Consider the following 23,742-nt stretch of genomic DNA (forward strand, 5'->3'; position numbering starts at 1 on the left):
CACAATATTACTAAAACGGACTTCTATATTTAGGTATTGAATGTATATTTTTGGTTAAGAATGTAACACTTCTAATTATAACACTCACTGTGACAGATACAATTCAGTTGTGAAATTTAGAGTGATGGGAATGGTTTCTGGTATAAAAAAAAAGGGGATTCTTTGACTGAGACAATCCTGGAAGGATAACCAAACTCCCACAAATATTATCAGCAATGTTATGTTTCGGATAGGGAGACAGTTTCAACACACAGTAAAGTTCTAAGAAAACGGAGCAACAAATGCGTCACTTATTTATTAAATATATGCCATATACCAATAATCTCCAAGAAAAAAAAATGTTGAAAATTTGATTTTACTTTTTTTTAAAAAATTACCACATTTCATTTGTCTTAAAGGGAATATGACTTAAAACAGTTCCTGAAAATTTATTCTTATATTCTTAATATACAGTTACTTTTGCAACTGTATTGGTCCTGGCACAGTTACCTCCCAATAGCTTTCTACGACAAAATACCAAGATATCAAGTACTGAATTCAACTTTTGGTTATGGAAAGGTAGCTGTCTATTTTTTTTTCTCTTGAGGAGTTCTGACCACACAGAAAGTCTCTGTTTGGTCACTGCCTAGTATTTACGTATTCAAGTTAATAACCTAATAAGCCATGTAACAATGTAGTGGTACTTTCATACTCCTGAACACTACCTACCAATAACATTCAGTAAATCAAAAAAATAACTACCATGTAAGCTGTCCTTATATTAACATGGAAATGGTCATATATTTAGCATTCTAATGACATAATACTAAATACATAATTAATTGGTCAATGGTTATATAAAATGGATATTCATATGCAATTTGTACATGGAAAAAGATCCTATCTTCTATGAAATAGTGCATTTCACACATTATATCTACAAATATATTATCAAACTATTTGACTTTTTAACAATTGAGAAATATCTTATTTAGGAAAGCCTCACATTTTTCATCAGGGATATAAAGCCTACTTAGTATTAGAAGTCACTAGGATATGTTTTCCTGGGAATTAAATGTTACAGGTGAAATGGCTCCAGTCAATGTCTCCTTTGTTCATGTTTTCCATAAAACCTAGGTGACTATAAAGAATTTTTTATTTTCTTCTTTTCTTTTAAGCTGTATTTCTATCTGAATGACACTCCACCTGTTAAACAGAACACAAGCACTATGGAAATGCTTTATGCAGCTCCATAGTCAAGGTTGATTTTCACCACAATAGCAGGGATTCTACCTTTGCTTTTTAAGGAGAACATGGTGAATCCTCCTCTGAAGCTGCAGCACCCAGGGTCTTTTTCTTCTCTCCCCAAGACTAAGAACTATAGCAATGATGGCCAAGGGGCCAATTATCCCCAACTGCTAAGCAAATCTCTAATGCCTAATACAATATGACCATCATTTTCTTTAGGTGAACCACACATTATTTCCTTCTGTAACCAATGGGAGCTGGTAGATATTTTCTAAGATTGACTAGCTAGTGGAAAGAAGATGTGGTCTTCTACCCCCTGCAACAATGAGAAAGCTTTAAAAGACAACAATTTCTTGGGTTTCTCTGGGGGTAATTCCTTCCACTGGTATCTGTAGGCAGATAAAAATGGGCAAAATAACAATATCGCTGTCTCTGTTGATTCACAATATCAGATTATAATCTAAAATGCCTTTAAAATTGACATAAAACTGCTCTGGGAACTTCACTACTGAAATTCCATAATCATCATCTCGTGCTGGCATTGTGCCACTGTAGATGTAGATCACATGTAAGATGGTTTGACTGCTCAGACAATTTCTTTGTGTAAGTTTATCATTCATTTAAACATAATATTAACTGAACATTCTGAGATCAAAATGTTTAGTAATGAGATAATTATAGTGGCCCCGGGAATGATTTCACCTTCTGATCACTGATACGCATTCTCCACCTTTCACTTGATCTGTATGTACTTTTTGCCTGGGATGACCAAGCACATTTATGAAGAGACAAACTGGTGGGAGTTTAGTGAAGAGCAAACAAAATATGTTTAAAGGTGAAAATGGTGGAAGATTATAAGAAATAAACAAGACTGACTAAATGATGATTAAGAGAAAGGGCCATTGTTATCTACTTATATTCCATGAATCTGAACACCAAGCAGAAAGATGACTTATTAGCATAGTACAGTATCAGAGGGTATAGTAGATGGGACTAATGGAATTAAATTAAGAAACAGAAAATTTAAGATAAATTAAGTGAAAGTTCCTCCGAAATTTCGATATATTAGATTGTGTAGTAATCTCCTAAGGGAAACAGTGAAAGCCCTGATCCCTCGAGACCTTTAAATCTAAACTGGATAAAATTGTAGAAGTAAGGACTGCAACGTAATGGGCTGACAGAGCAGTCTTTCATATGCCACAGAATTTGTGACGGGCCAGCAAAACTAAATACAAAGGGGCAGGCTCCACCTCAGCAGTCCTACAGTAATTCATACTTTTGTAAAACCACCTCACCCCTTTCTTCTCTGTCACAGCTTCTGCCATTCCAGTATTAGGCAATCAATGTTTTTTCCCCTTCTTACCTCTTAAACATGAATAGCACAATCTTCCTCACATTAAATACTTTAGGTCCCCCAATTTCTTTTTCTCATTCCTCATTGTGTTTGCCATCTCTTAGGTAATTTAGACAAGTTTCGAATGCATAATTTTAGATGTGGAGAAAAAGGATAGTTAGCCCAACTCTCCAGGAAGCCTATTTTGCAGATGTAGTTTAGAAGGCTATTTTAGAGGCTATTTTTGCAGATATTTTGTATTTCAAACTCATGTAAATTCTTCTGCTGCCAACTCTAATTTCTTTTTTGTGTTTCACAACATAAATTTCTCTTTGCTTTTGTCTGTCTAAACATTTTACATTGTTAAAAAAAAAAGTTAACGTGAGGCTTCCTAAATTGAATGTCAGTTTGTTTATTATCAAGAAACAATGAGGAATGGAAGAACACAGGCAGGAAAGCACACAGGCAAAATGGCTATACAATGAAACAATTGCTAAGTTGCCATAAGCATGGTGAACTGCACATCCAGTCCACCATATATAATGGTCCTTCATCACTTCTTGTCTTCTTGAGATACTCAGGAAATAATCTGAAGAAGTCACAGTCTTCTGACTCCTTTTTCTATCAAGACAACATTTGTCTGGCTGATTGTTTCTATGTACACGTTTCTACGTACACATTTCTACGTACACTTCCACCTGGATACCCACCATGCCCTAAAGCTATTTCATCAAAATATGCCTAAGGTGTATTGTCCTACCACATGCAGAAAAAAGCCAACCGAGAGAAAACAGCTTTCCAACTCAAAGATAAATTCATGGGGCATAGCAGCCTTGGCAAAGTTACTAAGGGAGAAAAAACATATACATATATGTTATTGAAATATAAATTTACTAACTTACAGACCAAAAAGCACTCCCTGGCACTAAATAACACTATATAGTTTTAGAACAATCCTTGAAGGATTTTAGTTCTATTAAAATTTCAGGGGAATTTGCTTTTTATATATGTACAGATATAAGGTTTTATGCAATTTAAAGCTGAACTAAAATGCCTTCTTAGCAAAATATATCTAATAAACTGAGATCCCAAATTATTAACCCAATTCACCTGTAGAATTAAGAAATGAAAAAAAAAATCATAGGAAATGCAAAGAAAAACATTTACCAATCAAGACCTCCATTCATGCCCTGAATTTCTGATTTTTCTTTATTTCTGTTGAAAGCTTTGGCATTGCAAACACCAAAACACAGACAGCAACTGTATTACTTCTGGTACTTAAAGTGTGAATGATATTATGCCTCTGAGAGACATAGCACAGAACCCATGGGAGTGGACCTTAGCTCTTGGCAGGTAAGTAAAAGCAAATATAATTTAAATGTTGCTGAAAGTGTGCTTGTTTGTCCTTTGAGATCCTGGCATTATATTCTTTTAATGATTTCCAATCTCAGAATTTTTAAAAATAAATTTCATTTCATTTTCAAAAACAAATTACAGACTACATCTATATCAATCATACCAGCATACTAAAATTTCAGGCAATAGCATACATTTTAATAGACATAACAACATCAATTAACAGAGTTCCTACATAAGCATTATGCAATTTATTAATAAAATAAAGATTACTTTCAGATCAAACTTTTAAAGGTGTTTCAAAAGTTGTTACAGTGATAAATTAGTGTAAAGAGCATGACGAAGTTGTCATTCAAAGAGTCATTATTCTGCAATTGCTATAAAGCTTTTAAGTCAGAACTTACGTGAAATACTTTTTCACTGAAATTTCCTGATCAAGTTAGTTTAAAACATCTTATAATGGCACTTTGATTTTACTATATTATTATAGGCACTGAATCCCCTGCATGCAAACAATTTCTTCTGAAGGTGAGGCACACAATGGACCCAGTGGAATCCCTAACTTTCACCACTCAAACTTACAGTATCTGTGTTTTGGGATACCTCAGCACCCAAGAGTTTTACAGTTTTGGGTGGTGAGACTTGAGAGGGGATGAAAATTTGTAACATTGCCAAATCAAGTTACCCTGCCTTGTTCAGCTTCACCCACAAGAGCAAATGAATGCAAACGTTTCCCAAAGTGTGAATAATCTGGGTTTTAATGTGCTCTATGACAGTGTTTGGCCTTGTTTTCTAAGAAAACTACTTCAGGTATTTAATACACACTCAGAGGAATATACCACCCTCTGTATTCTTGCATGTAAAAGAACACTGTGTTTTAAGGATCTCATCTCTCCCTCCTCCAAAGCAATAAACATTAGCTTAAAAGCATCCTGGATATCGGGTGAAAATAAAATTCTTATTTTTTTAAACCTCAAACGTCACGAATTTAAAAAAAAAACAATGGAGCAATACAGTTGTTCTTGAGACATCGAACAAACTTGTTCATACACTATATTTCCATACACTTAGATCAAAAGACTTCAAAATCCTTACAAGTGATAGAGTTTAGATTTTGGACATCACAATCTTCCCTTCTCCTTCAGTAGAAGCAGCAGAGCTACTTTAGGATGACGTCCTAATATGCTTTGCCCCTGGTTTAATGCCTCCTCTGTCCAGAGACAGCCGCAGCTCTCAGAACTAGAAAAGCTGGAACAGCCTCCCAGCTGTGGAGGGTTAACAACTGTGGAGCTAGTTAACAACTAATACGTTACAGGCAGGCCCAACAGTGCTAACTTATATTATGGGGTCCTATCCCCTTCCTATGCACAACTATGTAAATTTGGGGTGGTAGCAAAGAGAAGAAAAGAAGTCCTGGGAAGGTTTGAACCAATCAAAAAAAAAAAGGAAATGCAATATCCTTTTTTTCTTCACAGCTGTACAAAGTACCTACACAAGGTTAGGTATCTACAAATTTGGAAGACAGGTTTAGAAAAAAGTAGTACTTTTAACGGTATTCAAGCCATTCAGTCTCTGGGAAAACTATTAAGAAATTATTGCTTACGCTACTGGCTTGCACAAAATAATCCTCCTGAGTGGGACTGTGTGGTAATAGCTGGTAGCAACAGTATGGGACAACAGTAAATGGACAGTCTCTTCCTTCATTAAAAACACACATAGTAATAACAGATCTCCATCACAACAGATCCCCTACTTTTGTGATGCTGGGAGCATAAACATGGCCCATTCCTTCTCCTTATTACAAGATAAGTGTCAGCTCTTCTTCATTGCATGACCTTACAGGAAACAATTTTAGATCAAGTGCAGTATTTCTGTATTCATCAGGACAAGAGTACTGTGATTAGCAGGGTATATACCTGGATTTTCTCTTATATATCTGATTTTTCTCTTATTTAGTCACCAAAAAAGTCACTGAAATTCAAAAGAACAGTCCAGTTTAGAAACCTCTATTTTTCCCGCTGCCAGCAACTGTACAGTCTCTGGCTCCTGACTCTAAGACAGGTACAGCCAAATGTATTAAATGACAGCAACATTTCCTTTTGATGTTCTCGGGCAATTTAACTCAAGAAACAGAAAAACTTACATAGAGGTTATTGGGTTTACATATTTTAAAAGCTGAATAATAGTCACAACAGACAATATACATGCATTCCCTTTGTTTAAGGTTGATGTCTTACTTCCTATTAAGTCCTTTTATTTGCTTGAAATAAGTTGTTTGAAATCTGCTGGGTTTAGTCTTTATGTCTGATTAGTATGTTCTGCAGACTGCTTCCTATATAGAAGGACATACATTTAGGAATCCACGCATATTCAAAATACCTTTCAAGACAACAGCATAAAATTCAGAAATTCAAACTAACAATACGCTAAACAGATTCAAACCCAAGTCCTTAGAGAAGCAAGAGATTAGTCCACTCATGGTGCTCAGACTCTTTAGCACCATCATCCTGCAGATACTATTATGTATTTTGAGGAAAAACCTAAATTGGCTGCCATGGACATTGGAAATGCCCATATAGCAAAAGCACAGTACATAACTTAGCCATTTCAGAGGCTTTAATACCTTTAATAAAATTGCTGTTACCACTGCTACCACAAAGACAGACAGCAGATCAGCCCAAGGCATGTGTATTTAATCTTATTTTCAATGAGAACAGGTATTTAATACTTCTCTAAACTGACATTTTTCAGAAAATGAGATTTTCCAGTGAGATGAGAATGATTTTTTTTTCAGACATAGCAGACTTGTTACAAACAGATGATCAGTTATCATGAGATATCACAGAAGCATCATTACTTCACCAATACAATTTCTTAAACATAAAAGAAGAATCTATTTTCTGTATGAAAGCATTTGCTGTTTACAGCTAAGAAAGTGCTTGAGCCGTGATGTGGCCAGAAACATTTATACTGGACACAGGAAAATTCTTATTTCATTTCTCTTTAGATAATAAAACTCTCAAAACTTGTGTATCTTAAGAAGAATTTGGTTTTGGAATGGAGAAGACATCTAAACTTCCTATACAAAAGAGAAATAAATGCTAGTGTGAATCAACTTGTATAATTTGTTTTGAAATACTAGTGATACTTTCTCTATGATTTTTTTAAGACTGTAGCATGTAAAGTAAATATGGTGACTGAGAAGGTTAATATAATGGAACAATTCTGGAGCAAACAGCACTTTAATGTGGGACAAAGCTTGTGACTAAATTGAGGTAAAAATTACAGACAGGGATCACACAATTTATTAGAAAAGAAAACCAATAAATTCTGATTCATGGAAATGATCATTTAGCATATCCAAACAACAGTTTGTACTGCAATGACTTCATGCAATCCTAGCCACTTGTACTTTCATAGAAAAATATTTGCTATTCTAGTTTCAACTAAACAGAACATGTATTTTTGCCTAAAAAAACAAGAAGCAAATAACCTTGGTGTGAACAATTAATTATTTTCAGGGAAGTCATCCTCCTCCATTCTTTCCATGAGTGATAAACAATTCATCTTTGTGCTATCTGGAGAAACAGGAAACCACCGTCTGCCATCTTTTCCAAGCATATCTTATATCTAGTTACAATGAGGGTAAAGTGAAACATTGAAAGCAGTCCTGCTGAGAAGGACTTGGGGGTACTGGTGGATGAAAAGCTGGACATGAGCCGACAATGTGCGCTCACAGCCCAGGTGGCCAACCGTAATCCTTGGCTGCATCGAAAGAAGCATGGCCAGCAGGTCAAGGGAGGTGATTCTGCCCCTCTACTCCGCTCTGGTGAGACCCCACCTGGAGTACTGCGTCCAGCTCTGGAGCCCTCAGCACAGGAAAGACATGGACCTGTTGGAGCGGGTCCAGAGGAGGGCCACAAAAATGATCAGAAGGATGGAAGACTCCTCCTATGAAGAAAGGCTGAGAGAGTTGGGGTTGTTCAGCCTGAAGAAGAGAAGGCTCTGGGGAGACCTTACTGCAGCCTTTCAGTACTTAAAGGGGGCTTATAAGAAAGACGGAGACAGACTTTTTAGTAGGGCCTGTTGCAACAGGACAAGGGGTAATGGTTTTAAAGTGAAAGAGGGTAGAATTAGACTAGATATAAGGAAGAAATCTTTTACAATGAGGGTGGTGAAACACTGGAACAGGTTGCCCAGAGAGGCGGTAGATGCCCCATCCCTGGAAACATTCAAGGTCAGGTTGGACGGGGCTCTGAGCAACCTGATCTAGTTGAAGATGCCCCTGCTCATTGCAGGGGGGGTTGGATTAGATGACCTTTAAAGGTCCCTTCCAACCCAAAGTATTCTATGATTCTATGATTTGCTCTCCTCCAAACTGCAAACTTAAATGTAGGTAGGTTACAGCCACGGTCTTACTCAAAAGGGCAAAAGGCAACAGCCACTTCGAAAGAACGTACATCATCATGGGAACCTCTGACCATTCTTTAGTTGGTTTTGAAGAAAAAATGCAAAATCTATTATTACTCTCTCTCTCTCTCTCTCCATATATATATCTTCTATGTTCCCTGTACTCAAGATTTCAAAATTTTAATCTTAGGGAAATTTTGAAGAGTAAGATTGCTAGCACAAAAATGCCTGATACTAGCTCCAAATTTCTAAGACGACCTTTCCTTAATTAATTTTATCTCCACTAAAAGATATTGTTTGTCAACATCTACTAATAATGCAAGAAGGATTTTAAAAGTTCCATCAAATAAGTTTAAAATAAGATATTTTTCATTTGTAGGTTTCCATTTAAAAGTCCTGTATTATCTAGCTCCAAGTATGACACTAGACACAGAAATGGCTTTGGCCAAAAGACCTAAGAGCACACCACAGTAAGGTGCACAACTAGGAGCTGTGCAGCAACAAGAAAACAGTACTGTGTTAACAACAAAGAGAAAAGTTAAGTCTACAGAATTAAAAGTCCCAGGCCTCAGCAAATATATATAGTGCCTTTCGTCTAAACCCTTTCCTTAGTGGTTCTTCACATCTCATTTGCTAGCTTACTACTTTACTGTGCTAAAACAATGTATCTTTTGGGGTCAGGGATAAAAAGCAGTAAAATGCCTATTTTAGCAAACTAAAATGGTCAAGAGCAACACGGTGAATTCTTATTTGTTGCGCTGGTAAGAAAGTTGGTTTGATTTCACAAGCATAGCAGCACCATGTAGACAGATGCTTTTAGCACATAAGCTGCCTTCAGGATATCCTTTTGGATGAGAACTGATTTGCATACCACCAAGTCTATGCTTAGAGTCTGCTAGTAGCTGATTTTGATCAGGGTGCCAATGGGCAAGAATGAGCATAACAGAAAAAAAGAGTTACAAGAGATAAAGTGAATTAGAAACCATTTTCAGAAGTTCCTTTTTGGTAAGGTCAACGAAGCTATCTTTTCATTAGGAAGTGATTTGAGCTTAATCGTTCACAAAATTCAAAACCTGCCTCACTTTTTTTTTTCTCTAGTAGGGCTGACTGAGGCCTTTGTGGCAAAGTAGATTTCTGCTGAAAAACACCCGTTTTATGAAAAAATATTAGTGTTTTCAACATCTGCCTGCAGGGGTGCCAGAAGTTCAAGCGGTAGCAGCTCCATATCAGCCCTCCCATATGAATAGGAAGCACACAGCTCCCAAATCATTTTCACCGATGTTACTCAGTTGTGAAGACCCATAAAATTGAAAGAATAATTTCAGTCACTATTCCAGGGGTCTCTGAGAGCATTTTCATTGATAGCTTCGTGTTTTGGTGTTATCTAATATGAAGCAACTTCTGTTCTGCAGAAAATCAGGGAACTGGGTTTTAAAATTTGCAAGAAAACTGTCCTCCAATCTGAAGACTGTCTATTTTGGCACACATTCTAGATGTAGACTACCCCTCAATTTGTAGAAAAAATTCATACTCTCTACCAAACCGTATGGTTACTCATCGTGGCAAAATCTATGGAGTTTTAGTTGTAACTGTGATTTAAGAATGAAATTCCAATTTGTCGTTAGTAGTTATAATTGTGGTGTATTTGGGTATCAGGGCTGTGCCTGCGTGCACAGTGCACTTGGTCGTGAATTCCCTGGGTGGCCCAGGAACTCCCCAGCTAGTATCTTCACAGATGAGATAATGGGCTAATGGGGAACAATGGACCAACTTGAGAAGAGACTGCCTTCCACCTTCACAACAAAGTGCTTCACTAATTATTTCAGGAGTTGTCCAGGTGGGACCTTCAGACAGTCACAGGGATGCCTGCAGGTGGCTCTTGCTGGGCCAAGAGCAATAGACAGACATACTCGTACGCTTCAAAGTGCTGGTTAACATCCTGGGTGGACAATCTTACCAGAATTAACTAGAACAATAGTTTGGGGAATTCTACCAATTTAAGCTGAAGATGTCATGCAAGGATGCTTGTAATGGAGACTTGCATTGCCATCCTGTTCAAGAGATTTGACTCCTCAATGTGAGCATTACCTTATGCAAAGATTCTAGTAAGTTGACGTTGTAGGCTTCTTGTGGTGTTTTTTTTTAATAAAGACACTCTTTTTAAGTGTCTGTGCCACACCATTTCTCGAAATGTCAAAGATGTAGAAAAGTGAGGCTGAGTGAGGAGAGACTTTAAAAGTCAATCCTTTATCAACAATTTACATTGGAACCCTAAAAGGACAGTCAAGAGTTTTACATACTGAAAAATTTGGAGGATGTTCGTAACCTTGTCCTTGACTCCTCTGCAAGACTTTTCCCAGCCAATAATGAGAAAGGGAACAATTTCTGTTTTCCTACTCCCATATTTTCTTTTCTTAGATTTTGACAGCAGAGATTTAATTCATGAATGCAAAATATTCTCTCTTTATGGCACTAATTTTGTTATTGCAACAAACATATTTCCAAGAAAACAATATCACAGGTGGTGAAATTGATAATTTGTGCCAAAGGCTAAGGCCTTGTCTCTACTAATAAAAATAAAAATACTAATCTACACCGAGCTTTCACTCCTCCTATGACCAGAAAATCTGCACCAGTGAGGAATCATATTTATGAGGTTTGCTAGCGCAGATGCAGTATATAGAAAAGAACTAACACATTTTCGTTGTTTTCCAGGTTAGTTTGCTACTGGTGTCTGTACTATGAACCCATACGTCTGGAACCTAAACTTATAAAGTACTAAGCCCCCTTTATTTCAACAAATCTTAGGTGAGTCTGACAGCATGTATAACCTGACTGGCAAAAGAAGAAAATGAACAGTATAAGTACCCTCACAAAGACCTTGATCACCATTGTCTTACAATGCTCAACCAAGCTAAATTTTAACATTGAGCTTAATGTGATATACTTCTGTTTAAACACAGATTAGGATTTCTGACAGACAAATGCCACTGAAAAGCTGACAATCTAATTAATACAAATAACTATCTTCCCCACTATAAAAATGCTCTGTATTTTAGTAGTTCAATTCTGCTGTGTAGAAACAAATATGATAACATATGTTTTCTGCAATCCAAAAAGAAAAGTCGTGATTATTTTTTCAGGTTGCGCAATAATTTTTTCACTGGCTATATATGCCATAAAATAATTATAATATCATCAAATTGAAACTGAACTGTTCTTTAGACATTTTACTTCTTCACAGAAGTAAAGAAAAAAACCCACCCTGTTTCATAACATAGTCATCCTAAAACATACGAAGATTTTCTTACCCCAAAGATATGCAGGTATACAGAGTACCGCTGGGAGCCTAAGTACTTACAGGGGAAAGTGAAGTTGTACAGGTGCCCACATACTCATTTATTCTGACTAGCTCTAGCAATGAAGGAGTTGCCTCTGGGCTACTACTCCACATTCCAGTCTAATAGATGGTAATTTTGGCCTCACCTCCCACAGAACCACAAGGCCAAGTTGGAAGTCATTTGCCTGCAAAAGAGCTACTGTGCTCCTCCCCATGGAAGAAGGGGAAAAAGAAGCTGACTGTGACAGAGACTCAGCCTGGTGATTGCCCTGTTCTTGGAGTATGTTTCTTTATATCCAGACAAGAATGAAAATTGCAATTCTTCTCATAAAAACTAATCTCTCCAAAAGTTTCATGTTGCAGAGTAAGAGGAAAACAAATTGAAATGACCAATGCCTTTTCTGAGGTCTGATCTTATGATGTCTCTGTGTCTTCAGAGCACCTGTAAACATAATGGGAATCATGGGACAAAGTGTGTGCGGTACTAGGCAAAAATCCAAACTCTGCCATAAAAGATCTGTAACGTAAGGTGAAAATGCAGTGTCTTCATACTGCATTTGCTAGACTACCACAATGGGCACTTAACCTAGTGGCTGCCCGTAGGCGCTACTACAACAGAAAGGTTTAAGAACAACAGACACAAAAAGAGTTTTCTGTGTAGCTGGAATACCGAAGACAGTTTTCAGTTCGGTTCTAATTGTCTATGTGGTTAATGTATACTTAATTAATTTAATAACGGTCACTCCAGTATTACAGAAGGGATTAGGATGACATTTTTTCCTGTAATGCATCACGTGACTTCCTGGGACTGTCAAATAATTTTTCACCATCAGATTATCAGAGACTGGAAATGAGACTGAGCTTTGGGGGTTGACGCTCTGACGTGGGTTCAGCTAATGCACTGTTTTATCTAGCTGAGGTGTCTAGGTCATTAGCTCAGAATAGTGCTATCACCGGGTTTTCTTCCGATTCATACTGGGAAGAACCTAAGATTTTGGCAGAAGGAGAGGGAATTTCTTAGCTTAATTTTCCATTCTTTTTTTTTTCTTTTTTTTTCTTTTTACCAGATAGAGTAGTTTAGCTATTAAGATACCTATCCATCGAACAGCATACATTGACCTCTATTCTCTACCTACAGTGTAAAATTTTGCTTTTGAGAACTTAATACCTGGTTTAATTCAGGTCTTTGTTTCACCTCCTCATAACCAGAAACAGCTCTTGGAAGAATTCAGTGAAAGTCTTATAAGATTTATACAATATTTCTCAATCTATAATTCTAGCCTGTAATATATTCAGAAGATTATTCATCCAAGTGCTTTCTACTTCCACCCAATGTTTTAGCTTTTTGCACAAGGTTAGTGACAGTTGTATTAATTACACAACAGAAATGCATATCAAGTAAAATGACTGAAATAATTATTTCAAATATTATTGTGGGAGAAAGAATAAGAGTTCCTTACTAGTAAGAGTTTTGTTACTGTTACAGTGTAGTAAAAATTCTAGAATAATCAGCAGAAAAAACATTACCCTTTCTCCTTTTGCTATTGCCATTTTCTTTCAGTTTTGGAGATAATTTCTGAATTGCAATGTAATTCTGGCTTTTAATTTAATTTTTTAAAATCTATCAGTATGTTTTTCAAATACAGAAAATAATTTGTTGGGATTTTCATTAAAATAAACTGCAATGCTGCAAATCTTACATTAAAATATAGATGCACACTAATAATTAAAAAATAATAATCAAATAAAAAGCACAGCAGAACACTTCATTTACTGATAGTAATCACAGTATAATCTTGTCCTACCAAGTGTGTCTCCAGGTACAGTTTAAGGCTGTCGGTCTCTGCTTTAGGAGGAGTCCAATTCTCTGTTGTTTCCATGGCTTCATTTAACCAGTGAATGAATTCATCCAGCTTGCTTACAAACCCCTTACCAGATAAGAAAAAAGAAAGAACAAGAAAAGCATATTTGTTAGTAAAATGGCAATCTGAAAAATGTATGCTCAATTTTTTTTTTTAAGCCAGGAGAGTATTGTACAGTAAAATTTTGCCTTTTACAAGCACGCAAAGAAAAAAACAATTAGCAAGTTGCCTTCCAGTAAATGAGGAGCAGAACGGTGTTTCTGGGGATAATCTAAGGTGATATTTTGGGACAGGAAAATGTGAGATTCATACGACTGTGATGAATTTGAGAAAACAGCAAAGTTTTAGAAGATGTGAGGGGGATATATAAAAAGCTGTATGTAGATTGCAATGAAAATTGAGCTGAAGACCTTGCTCTGGGCAGACTGAGTGTAAGCATGAGCACTGTTGGTTGAAAAAAGTGCTGGACAAAGCTGCATTAACAAGGTATACATCAGTAGAGTGAGGGAAGAAACTACTTGTCAGAACTTGGGTCTTGTGATTCCTGTTTTGGTTCATAGGATGAGACTGGGAGAGAAGAAATCAAACAGTAGGTGAGGCAGAATATATAGCATTTAATATAAATATTGCTGATTGCATATGAGCCACACAGATGGTTCTCCTGAGAAGACAAGAGCTCCTGCTTCTCAGGAGCACCATTTATTTCAAGATTAATACCAATTATATTGTCTGATTAAAAATAGTGCCCCTGAATTTACATGATTGGATGATCCTATAGGCAGATACTGAGTACAGATAATTTTACCGAAGTCTTATCCACCACAAAGCAAGAGAGTAAATGGAATAAACTGACCGTGATGTTTATATGCACCCTGAAAATTAACTCTGAAGAGGAATGGCCATCTATTACAAGCATCGTGAGACTAGACTAAGTTAGGTCTAATACTGGTTATATTATTGGTTATTAACTATGAATTTCGGAGCATGGTGAGAGTTTTAATTACCAGTTCGATAACAACTCGGTATACACACTCAGTATCTCACTCTCACCACTTTATTTATGGAATGATTTCTGGCAATTGTTCATCCATTCAGATAGCTAAAAGCAAGCTAAGCATAAAACTTTTAAAGATTCCTGAGTGACTCAGGAGCCCAAATCCCCTTCTCCGAAGTGGCACATGAAATTGGAATTCTAAACAAGACAGAAACAGGAGTTTGAGCAGTTGGCACACAGCTGCGTTACGTAAAGAAATGCAATGGTAATAACCCAGACCAAGCAGAGCAACGCTTCCTTCAAAATTCATGGTGACAAGAGTCATTTTGGCCCAATGCTATTCCAAGAACCAGAGTCCAATAATCAACTCCTGGCTTCCAGCTGAAGTGGCAGTCCTGCTGAACCAAAGCTAGCCTCTGGCAGGACGCTCCAGTGCATACTGCAGGCATGACAGCACTCACTGACGCACTCCAAAGACTTTGTTTTAATTATTATTTTTTACGTGAGTCCCTATGAGTCCTCAGGATGAGGAGGCGGCTATTGCCATCTCTATTGGTGGAATTCACTGTATCTCAAAGCATTATAAGGAAGAAAACTGTTATTCTGCAGGTTTCATTGTAGGCTGTTTATCAGGACATTCCAGAAAGGGGGAAGGAAGACAGGAAAAACAACCCAGTGGATATGGGGACTGAGACGACATGCCTCCACTCTGGGGCAAGTAATGAAGGTAGCTGCATCTCCTCTCTCCCACAGCAGGCCACGCCACAAGGGCTATGTTCCCCACGTCAAGCCATGGGACAGAAGGGGGACAAGATGTTCCCCTGCCTCCGTTGCTTGCTTTCTTCCAGCTCACAGTGGAGCGTAAGAGATGCCAGACTGGCAGAGGAGTGGGAGACGTGAGCTGAGGGGGAGAGGAGCAGGAGGAGTAAAGTCCTTCTAGTCCCTCCAATAAATCTCTGCCTGCATTTTAGCAATGTGCTGTCCTTGAGAGACAAGGTGATATGGTAAGCACAAAAAAAATGAAGAAAGGCTCTCTCTTGTATATGCGTCATGTACTTTACGGAGACAGACACGTATAACATCAGCCTGCAGTACTCAATGTCTGTATGCCTTCAAAAGGGTGCTCAGAAACATTGCAGGCTTGCACCAGTATAAAAAGCAACTACTAGCAACCGAGTTACTTCTGCCCTCTCGCAAAACGTGCCTGTGTTTTAATGTCTGCTACCTCACGTTGGTGCTTAGAAACTCCCAAGCAGCAGGCTTCAGCAGCCTGGCGTGCATCCCCTCGCCGCACAGCTGAGGCGGGCTGCGGGCCGAGCAGGCCCCGGTGGGGCGCAGGGAACGCCTGGGGGCTAGTTTGGGGGCCTGGAAAAAAATAGATACAGTCTCCTAGAGAACCACGATGAGCCAAGTTATCTGAGAAAAGAGGTAAGGCTGCAAGCACCAGTGCCACCTGGCACGTTCGGATGGCGGCTGGGGACGTGGTGCCCGTGGGGAGGCCCGCGGCAGAGGGGAGCACCGGCCGCCGCCAGCCCCGGCGGATTTTCTTCTGCCAGGCAGCACAAATCACAATAATCCTACTATTTTTCAAACGACGGCAATAAAATTTTATTGACACCATTCAAAAGAGCACATCTCTAGAAACCGAAAACAGCGGAGGGACGGGACAAGGACGGAACGGCCGGCAGGGCGGCCGGGCACCGCGGGGCCGCCGGCGGAGGGAGCGCCGCCCGCCCGCCCGCGCGCCGTGCCTGGGCCCACAGCGCCACCTGCCGGCGCCGCCCCGCGCCCGGCCGCTGCCCGCGAGGCGCGCGGGCGCCCCCGCCCCCGGAGGCCGGGCAGCGGCCGGGCGCGGTGCCGCCCCGCGGGCCGGGCACACGGCTCTCGGCGGGGGCCGCGGGGCAGAAAGCGGAACCGGAACACCCCTTGACTACGCAGAACTGCAGGCGGTGTGTTTAAGCCGTTAGAAGGCGCACAAAAGAGAAAACTATTTCTATCTCACATTGTATTACGATTGAATTGTAACAATGCAGTTCCTGCCTCATCCGTCACAGCTTAATGGTCAAAACAGTGCCCCGTGTTTGCTTTCTTTCATAGCGGTGCCTGCGATTCCATCCTATTTATTTTAACAGCCTGATGCCAGTGGGCAAGGAGGGAGCCACCGTTACCATCCAGGCACCAGCTCCACGGCTCACCCCTGCCGGGAGGAGCTCCGGGTCGGAATTGACGCCTACGCAAACACCATCAGCTGCACCGGCTCCGCAGCGACGGGCGAGACTTCAGTTCGCTCTCGCTGCTGAACTCCCCCTTCTCGCCTCGGACTTTTTTGTCAAGGCGTAGTTACCGACAGGCCTTGAGAGCTAGGCCAGCTCTCGCCGTCAGCTGTAGCCTAGGTCTGGTTCAAACGGCCCCGCCGGCCCCGGCAGCCAGAGGCAGGGGCTGCCGGCTCTCTCATGCTTAGAGGAAGAGCATCTGCAGTGTCGACGGTCCGCGTAGCCCTGCCACAAATACAAATCCGGGTCCCTAATCTCCGCAAGTCTCGTAACAGAGGGGAAGTCCAAAACATAACTTATCCCCAACTGAAGGGCTGCTGTCCCTCCACAGATTGACCAACACGGAGTCATTTCTGCGTAATCAAGATGGCCCAGTTAGTTGGAACAGAATGCTATTAATGATGTACATGTACTCAGGGACACAAACTGCATTACAGTAGTTGTTTTTCTCATCATTTAGGATATTTCCTGGAATATATGTTTTAAATAAAAGCTTTAGACAAAGTGAGTTCTAAAAAACAATAGGGAAAAACCATTGTCTTAAAATACAGAAAATCTGTTGTGAGACTATGCTTTGAAAAAACAGATTACAACATAAATTATATCAAAACAAAGAATGAGGCTTAATATGCAATACTAAATCCAAATCCAGGAGTACTCAAGTAAAAGAAATAAATTCATGACAAATTTTAACCGATACAGGGTATTTTTCAGGTTTTTTCTTCATTTTATACAGATGCACGTGAAACCACCTTACATCCCTTCCTGGACACTTTTTACCTTTCTGCTTTTTCTGTTTGAACTTATGTTTTTCTTTCTCCAGATTTTTTTTTCTTCATCATTCTTAAGGTGGGAAAGAGTTCCAACAGGTATAAATTTCAGTGGAGCTATGCTGATTTATACTAGTTAAGGGTCTTTTCTAGACAGTATCACACTTACAATGAAAATACTGTAAAATCTACCCAATTCATGCTTTGGTAATGGGAAATTAAACTATTGTATTTTCCACCAAAACCTCTTGGAAGTTGAACCCCATAGTCAGCCACATTGAAGCTAAAAATTACTGTACGAGGATTCCTCAGGGAGAAAAGAGGGGAACAGAACAGAAAAAAAGGAGCACCAGTATAATCCAGTCTCTGCCTTTTGACCAGCTGGTTCAGTTTTGCAAATGTAATAGTTTTGTACTGTGCTAGCAAGCTAGATGTTACTAAAAAAACTCAAGCCCCTGCATGACACAGCATAAAGCTATTCTTATTCTATGCTGCTTAGTACAGCAAATAAACAAATGTTTCTGGATTGTTATTAAATGATTTGCAGCGAATTCTATAGTAAAGTTTGCAAATAATGGTAAAGCTCTTCCCATAACCCATGCAGAAAAATTTTAAACATTCACCTTTAAAACATTCAGCTTTCCATTTTGTTTTATAACGATTTTACAGAATTTCCTAGGGAGAGGAAGAAAGTTCTAATCACACATCCCTGAACAAAGCTAGAGCAAAAATGGCTTCATTTGAAATTTGGCACGTACAAAGTTATTTTTTGCGGTCTAATTCTATTTGCTCTGGATGGATAAGAATGAGAAAGACAATTGTAAGTACTGGGGGAAAAAAAAAGCTGTAACTCAGTGTGTCTGCTTTGGTGTTTTATAGAATGAAAATATACTTAATTCAATTGTTCTATAGAATTAAGGAATTAATTACTTAACTCAAGAATGAAAAATAAATTTGATGGGATTTACCTAAATGTCCTGAGACTTCCTCATTAATGACCAGAACACTCAAATTTTTTGAATCATAAGACATGAGAATTCACTTGCTGAGTCACCCAAAAATGGCAGGGATGGATCAGCTCAGAGGCCAAAGGCATGCGTGGATATCGGGCCGAGGAGGGGTGCACCGGGAAGCGTGCCTCCCACCCTTGTTTTGTTAAATATAAGGGCATACAAAAGATACAGATCCCCCAGCTGCTGCACAGGGCTGCAGGGCAGGGCTCCCTGCACCCAGTATCTTGGGTGAGGCAGCCTGGTTGTGTCTGGCATGTGGGATAACAGTGGGAGAGCAGCTGTGGTGGTGTGCTGCCAGGACAAGAAACCCTGGAGCATGGCGGCAAGGCCTACGGAGGTGGTCAGAAGAACAAGTCTCACATGCAATTCATTACATTTAATAGGACTGTGTGTGTTCTGTCTATCCCAAGTGTGTGTCAGAAAAATTAAATACTTAAAATGAACACAGAAATAGGCAGCCTCTGGCATCCCAAGCACTCCATTCCTTTTTCCTGTTTTACTGGATCCTGTTTGCATATTCCTCTCTACTCAGGACAAGTGTTCAGCACATCTCAGCGCTCACTACCTGCACCCCGCTACTGCCTCTTGGCACGGCCCAGGAGTTCCTTGCTCCCTGTGTCTCTCCAGCTTCCACAATCCCCTCCTGCGCTTTCCCATCATTGAGTTCAGAAGCTCACCCCATCTCTGGCCAACGACCAACCTCCTTTAGAAATAGATATCCATTAACTTCCCACTTCCTAGTTTGCGGCAGCAGACCCGAAGCTGATGCTTACTGCCATCAAAATGAGTCAATCAAAGGAGTTTTGGTACTCACTGACCCTAGCTACATGCCCCCCCCCCCCCCCCCCCCCCCGAGCTGGTGGCGCAGGCAATGCTCATGGTCGAAAAAGGACAAAGTAGAGCCCAGGAGAAATGTTATGGGCTGTCAGCAAAATAACAGGCAGTTGACCAACTTAAAAACTTCTGATAACAACTTCAAAACTAGCGATGACAACATAAGTGTTTCTGGTACTGTAGAAAGGCTCCAGTCCCTGATGATATCTCAGCATACTCTCTTAGCTTGTCAGGGGTGTTGCTCAGACATATTCTCATTTGATTGCAATTTTCTGAGCAGCACACAACTAAGACCTCCCAGAAAAGCTTTTACTGTCACAGTCATGAAAAAAATGCGTGACTATCCAGTGAGTCACTTAAAATTATGCACAAATGCCTCTCAACTAAGCTAAAACCGCTTCTTGCACTGGAACTTTTAAAGTTTCCTAACTTCATTTCAGTGGTTTAATTTTACTTTTACTTTACAAGATCTGTCTTTTTTTGGTCAGATAGGAAAGTAAACAGTTCTAGTGTTCAATAATTTTAGCACTTCAAATGATCTCATTTAGACTTTGAAGTTCAGCTTTCATTAATTGAATGGAATGGGAAAGGAGCAAGTTTCCATCTCAGCTGCAGCTATCACTTTACAAATCCAGCTTTTATTAGACCACATTTAGAATGGAAACAGACTAAAGCCCAGTTCTGTAATTTTGAGCTTTAGTCTAAGAGATAGCACGTTTATGGATTAAAAAATGCAAATTTTTTTTTTTTTTTTGGTACACTAAAAGCAGCAGTATCTTAAATGCTTTTAGTATATTTTTGATGTGAGATTCCTTTAGATGGGGAATCTGAGTATGTTCCCTTAAGGCAGATAGCATTAACTTTGCCAGAATTATGCCATAAAACACAGAGGATGAAACTGCATCCAGTTAACACCATTATGAAAAGTTTTATGGCCCTCATCCTAGACCAAATTTTGGTTTTGCTTTTTACAGAAAAAAAATTCCCAGATTTACTCTGCCTGCATGGCACAGGTAGCAAAATTGTTTCAATACCTTTGGGCTTGTAATTTTAAGCTGTGCACTGTTAACACCGCTCAGTTTATTAGTCTAACATTTTCATTTAACATGCATGTTGGCTTATACTTAAGGCACTTCTGGTCATTGCATTTGTAAAAGTAAAAAACCCTTCTAATGACTTGAACTAAGATTAAAATCAGAATAAAAGAGACTAACTATTAAATGCAAACATACTAAAATCATCTGCCATGGTAGTTAAGAGGGACGGTGGAAAGTTGACTGTATTCCACAAACCTCGTTGTGGAAGCACCAGACAACAGTGCTTGTTAAATCACTACCCCAGACCTTTTTTCTCTCCACCTTCCCTTTTATTACACAAAGGGAGTTCTCTTCTTAAAAGAATTGGTTATGAGGCTGTGTGCTTAAAAATGAATGTCCAATTTTGTTGCAAGCAGACAGTGTTGTAAAGTTTGTTCCCAATTTACAAAAAGACTGAGCTCACAGAGGGGTCTGTGTACAAGGATGGGCTGGCTCTAAGGGCACTTCTATCACAGAATGCATTAAGAAAACCCTTTGTCTAACCACAAAAGGACTTGCATATTAGTCTCAGGAGGAACACATTCCTGCCCATGGACTTTATTTTCAAAAGGATAAAAGTGCACTTTCTTCATAGGCAAAGGTAAGTCAAAGAAATCCAGGTACTCAAGAGGATGAGGCTGCAACAAACTGCCACGGTCAATTTAATTGGAGTGAGACCCAGAGGCAACAATAAAACCATTAGCAGTACAGATGTTAGGAATCCCCAAGGAACCAAGATGCCACAATGGAAAGTATTCTTTATGTGATATTGTCAAGATTCTGTGGCCGACAATGACCTCACAGAAACACACAACTGACCAAACACATCAGTAAGATGGCAATACTTAACATGCAGTTCAGGATACATTCATTCACAAACATTTCAGAAATAGAACTTAGCAGCTTTCTGCTAAAGAAGTGCCACATTTACTCAATAACCCCAGCCTATGAGAATGTGTGACTTAAATGTTCCCTCCAAACAGGGAAAAGATAAAGATCAAATACTTTTCTTAGTGGACATCCGTGTAAAGACATGGATTTTCGTCTTCTACTATACTGTCTAATTAAGCTTTTTTAAGACGAACTGTTAAATTACACAAATCTTTCACAAGTGCCACCTCTAGGCTTTGTGCCCAACTACCACACACAGAATTAGAAATAACTATTGAATGTATTTTCCCTAATGGGCATCTATCTAATCGGTCATGATTTACAAGGTTACAGAACGGAAAGTGGTAGCACAGGATGTTCACTGGCTCATGACTTTTCCTGGTTTGAGAGTCCCCAGGATGCATTCTGATGCTGGAAAACAAGAAGGATTAATATATAAATTAGTTATATTAGTAATTATACCAAGTTATATCAAGCAGAGCCAGTCAGACATAGCTCAACTTTTCAGGGAGATTTTACTGGAAAGCTGAGAGCACTTCCAGTCTTGAAACAGTGAGGACAACAAAGAACAGTTCTTACAAACCTAAGAGAACACTACAAAGTAATTCAGTTCTAGCTTTGTCCCTAAAAGCTGATGATAGGCTACTCTTAATCTTAATTTTTGCGGACCTTTTGGTCCACTACTAAATCAACAGATTTTGCTAACATTTCCAAGCTATTTTTCCATACTGTATTCTGACTAGAACAGGAATGGCAGACAAGATGTTTAAGAAGTTCTCAGTTTCCTAAAGCCTTCTAGGTAAAAGAGCTAGAACCATAGAGGTAGGATAAGATTAAAAAGCATGATACAGAGAAACATGCAAAGTGTTACTTTCAGTCCATTAAAAATAACTGTATTTGAAGACAGTGAACCTGATTCTGCAATAAAAAGTTCACTGCCCCATGGGACTGTTGACTTTATTTCTGCTCCTAGACAAAGAGCAGGTTAAGCTAATCTGAATATTAAGAATCATTCCTAAATGTATTTCTCTAGATTTCTTAAATCTTTCCATGATGCCACAAATATAATTCTTACTTTACCCTATGCCTTGTCTTACCTTTTGCTCAAGGTGAAGATCTACTTTCTATTTAAAAGAACTACCACAAAGCCTCCACTGCTATTTGAAGCTCACAAGATCTAAAAAGGGACATTCTTACTGTCAGCAGATTGACTGTGGGGCAAAGATAGACACAGGAAAAGTAAGCCAAATGCTTCCTAGACCCTGTTCCTGAGAGGTATATTCTTACAGAGCAGACAAGCTTCCAACACCACTCGTAACATTTCCCCCAGCCTTTTGAAGGATCAGTGAACACCTAGAACCACAGAAGCAAAATCCATGGGCTGGAAGGACACTGCTGGGGAGAAGAGATCCTTGGCCCTGAGGCCAAGACAGCTATGCATATGAATGTTATATAGCAGCATAGGAAAGGCCAGCGCCATTGTGACTTTGCAAGTGTTCAAGAATAGAGAGGGCTAGTCAAGAGAAAGGAGGGGAAAGGGAAGACTCTCTGATTCATCCATCATTTGAAGAATCATTTGGTGTGAAGTTAACAGCAATATGGATTGGTTGTAAACCTCCAGAGATGCCATCTGCTCTGATGGCAATAACGCCAGGCATACAAAATGGCTGCTGATCTCTTCTCATACTGACGTTGCCACGCTTTCTACCTGAGATGTAATGTTAACAGGCACAAAGCCAGATAAGGTTTTAGGCCTCCTGCATTCATTCGGGTGTGGACAGAGTTCATGTTGAGAAGGTATGGTAGGCCAGTGCTGAATCTCAAAAGTGATGTGAGATTCAAAGCACTCCTGGGAATCAAGTAAATAAGTAAACTAACATATCCTTCTTTGTATGGAAAAATTTTACATATGCCTTCACATTCTAGATGACAGAAAATAATTTTGCTTATCTGCCTCCTAAGTTATCAGACATACTAATTTGAATCTTAGTTATTTTTAAGGCAATAAAAAATTGTTCCAGTTCTACGTCAGGCCACAGTGCCGGATGGCAGTGGCAAAGACAGAGCTGCAACCTGGCCTCGGAGAGAATGCGCTTGCTGGAACACAGCCTGCGCAAGCCCTCTCGTGGAGACAATTTATACCACCTGAAAACCATTCTTGTTCAAGCTAGCTAAAGCATCCTCTCAAGCTGATGAAAGTAAAAACCCACCACTTTTACATGAATAAGTTTTATTGCCACTGGGTTATGCAGACACAGATACATTGCATAAAGAAGTAAATGTTTTCCACTGCTCTAATCAGTACTGGCTTTTGTCAGAAAACCTCTGCAGTGTAAACCTGTATTCACATGTTTCTAGCACTC

The 23,742-nt window shown here is 39.3% G+C and overlaps 1 protein-coding gene across 1 annotated transcript in view; it reads right to left on the reverse strand.

The window, feature by feature from the left end:
* AKAP6 (A-kinase anchoring protein 6) overlaps positions 1–23,742 on the reverse strand; it is a 290,842-nt gene that overhangs the window by 151,042 nt on the left and 116,058 nt on the right. The window contains exon 6 of the mRNA XM_075151694.1: positions 13,472–13,594. Within this exon, the coding sequence (XP_075007795.1) occupies positions 13,472–13,594 (123 nt within the window). The remainder of the gene's footprint in view (positions 1–13,471; positions 13,595–23,742) is intronic.

This window comes from Calonectris borealis, chromosome 5 (assembly GCF_964195595.1).
Source record: "Calonectris borealis chromosome 5, bCalBor7.hap1.2, whole genome shotgun sequence".
NCBI lineage: Eukaryota > Metazoa > Chordata > Aves > Procellariiformes > Procellariidae > Calonectris > Calonectris borealis.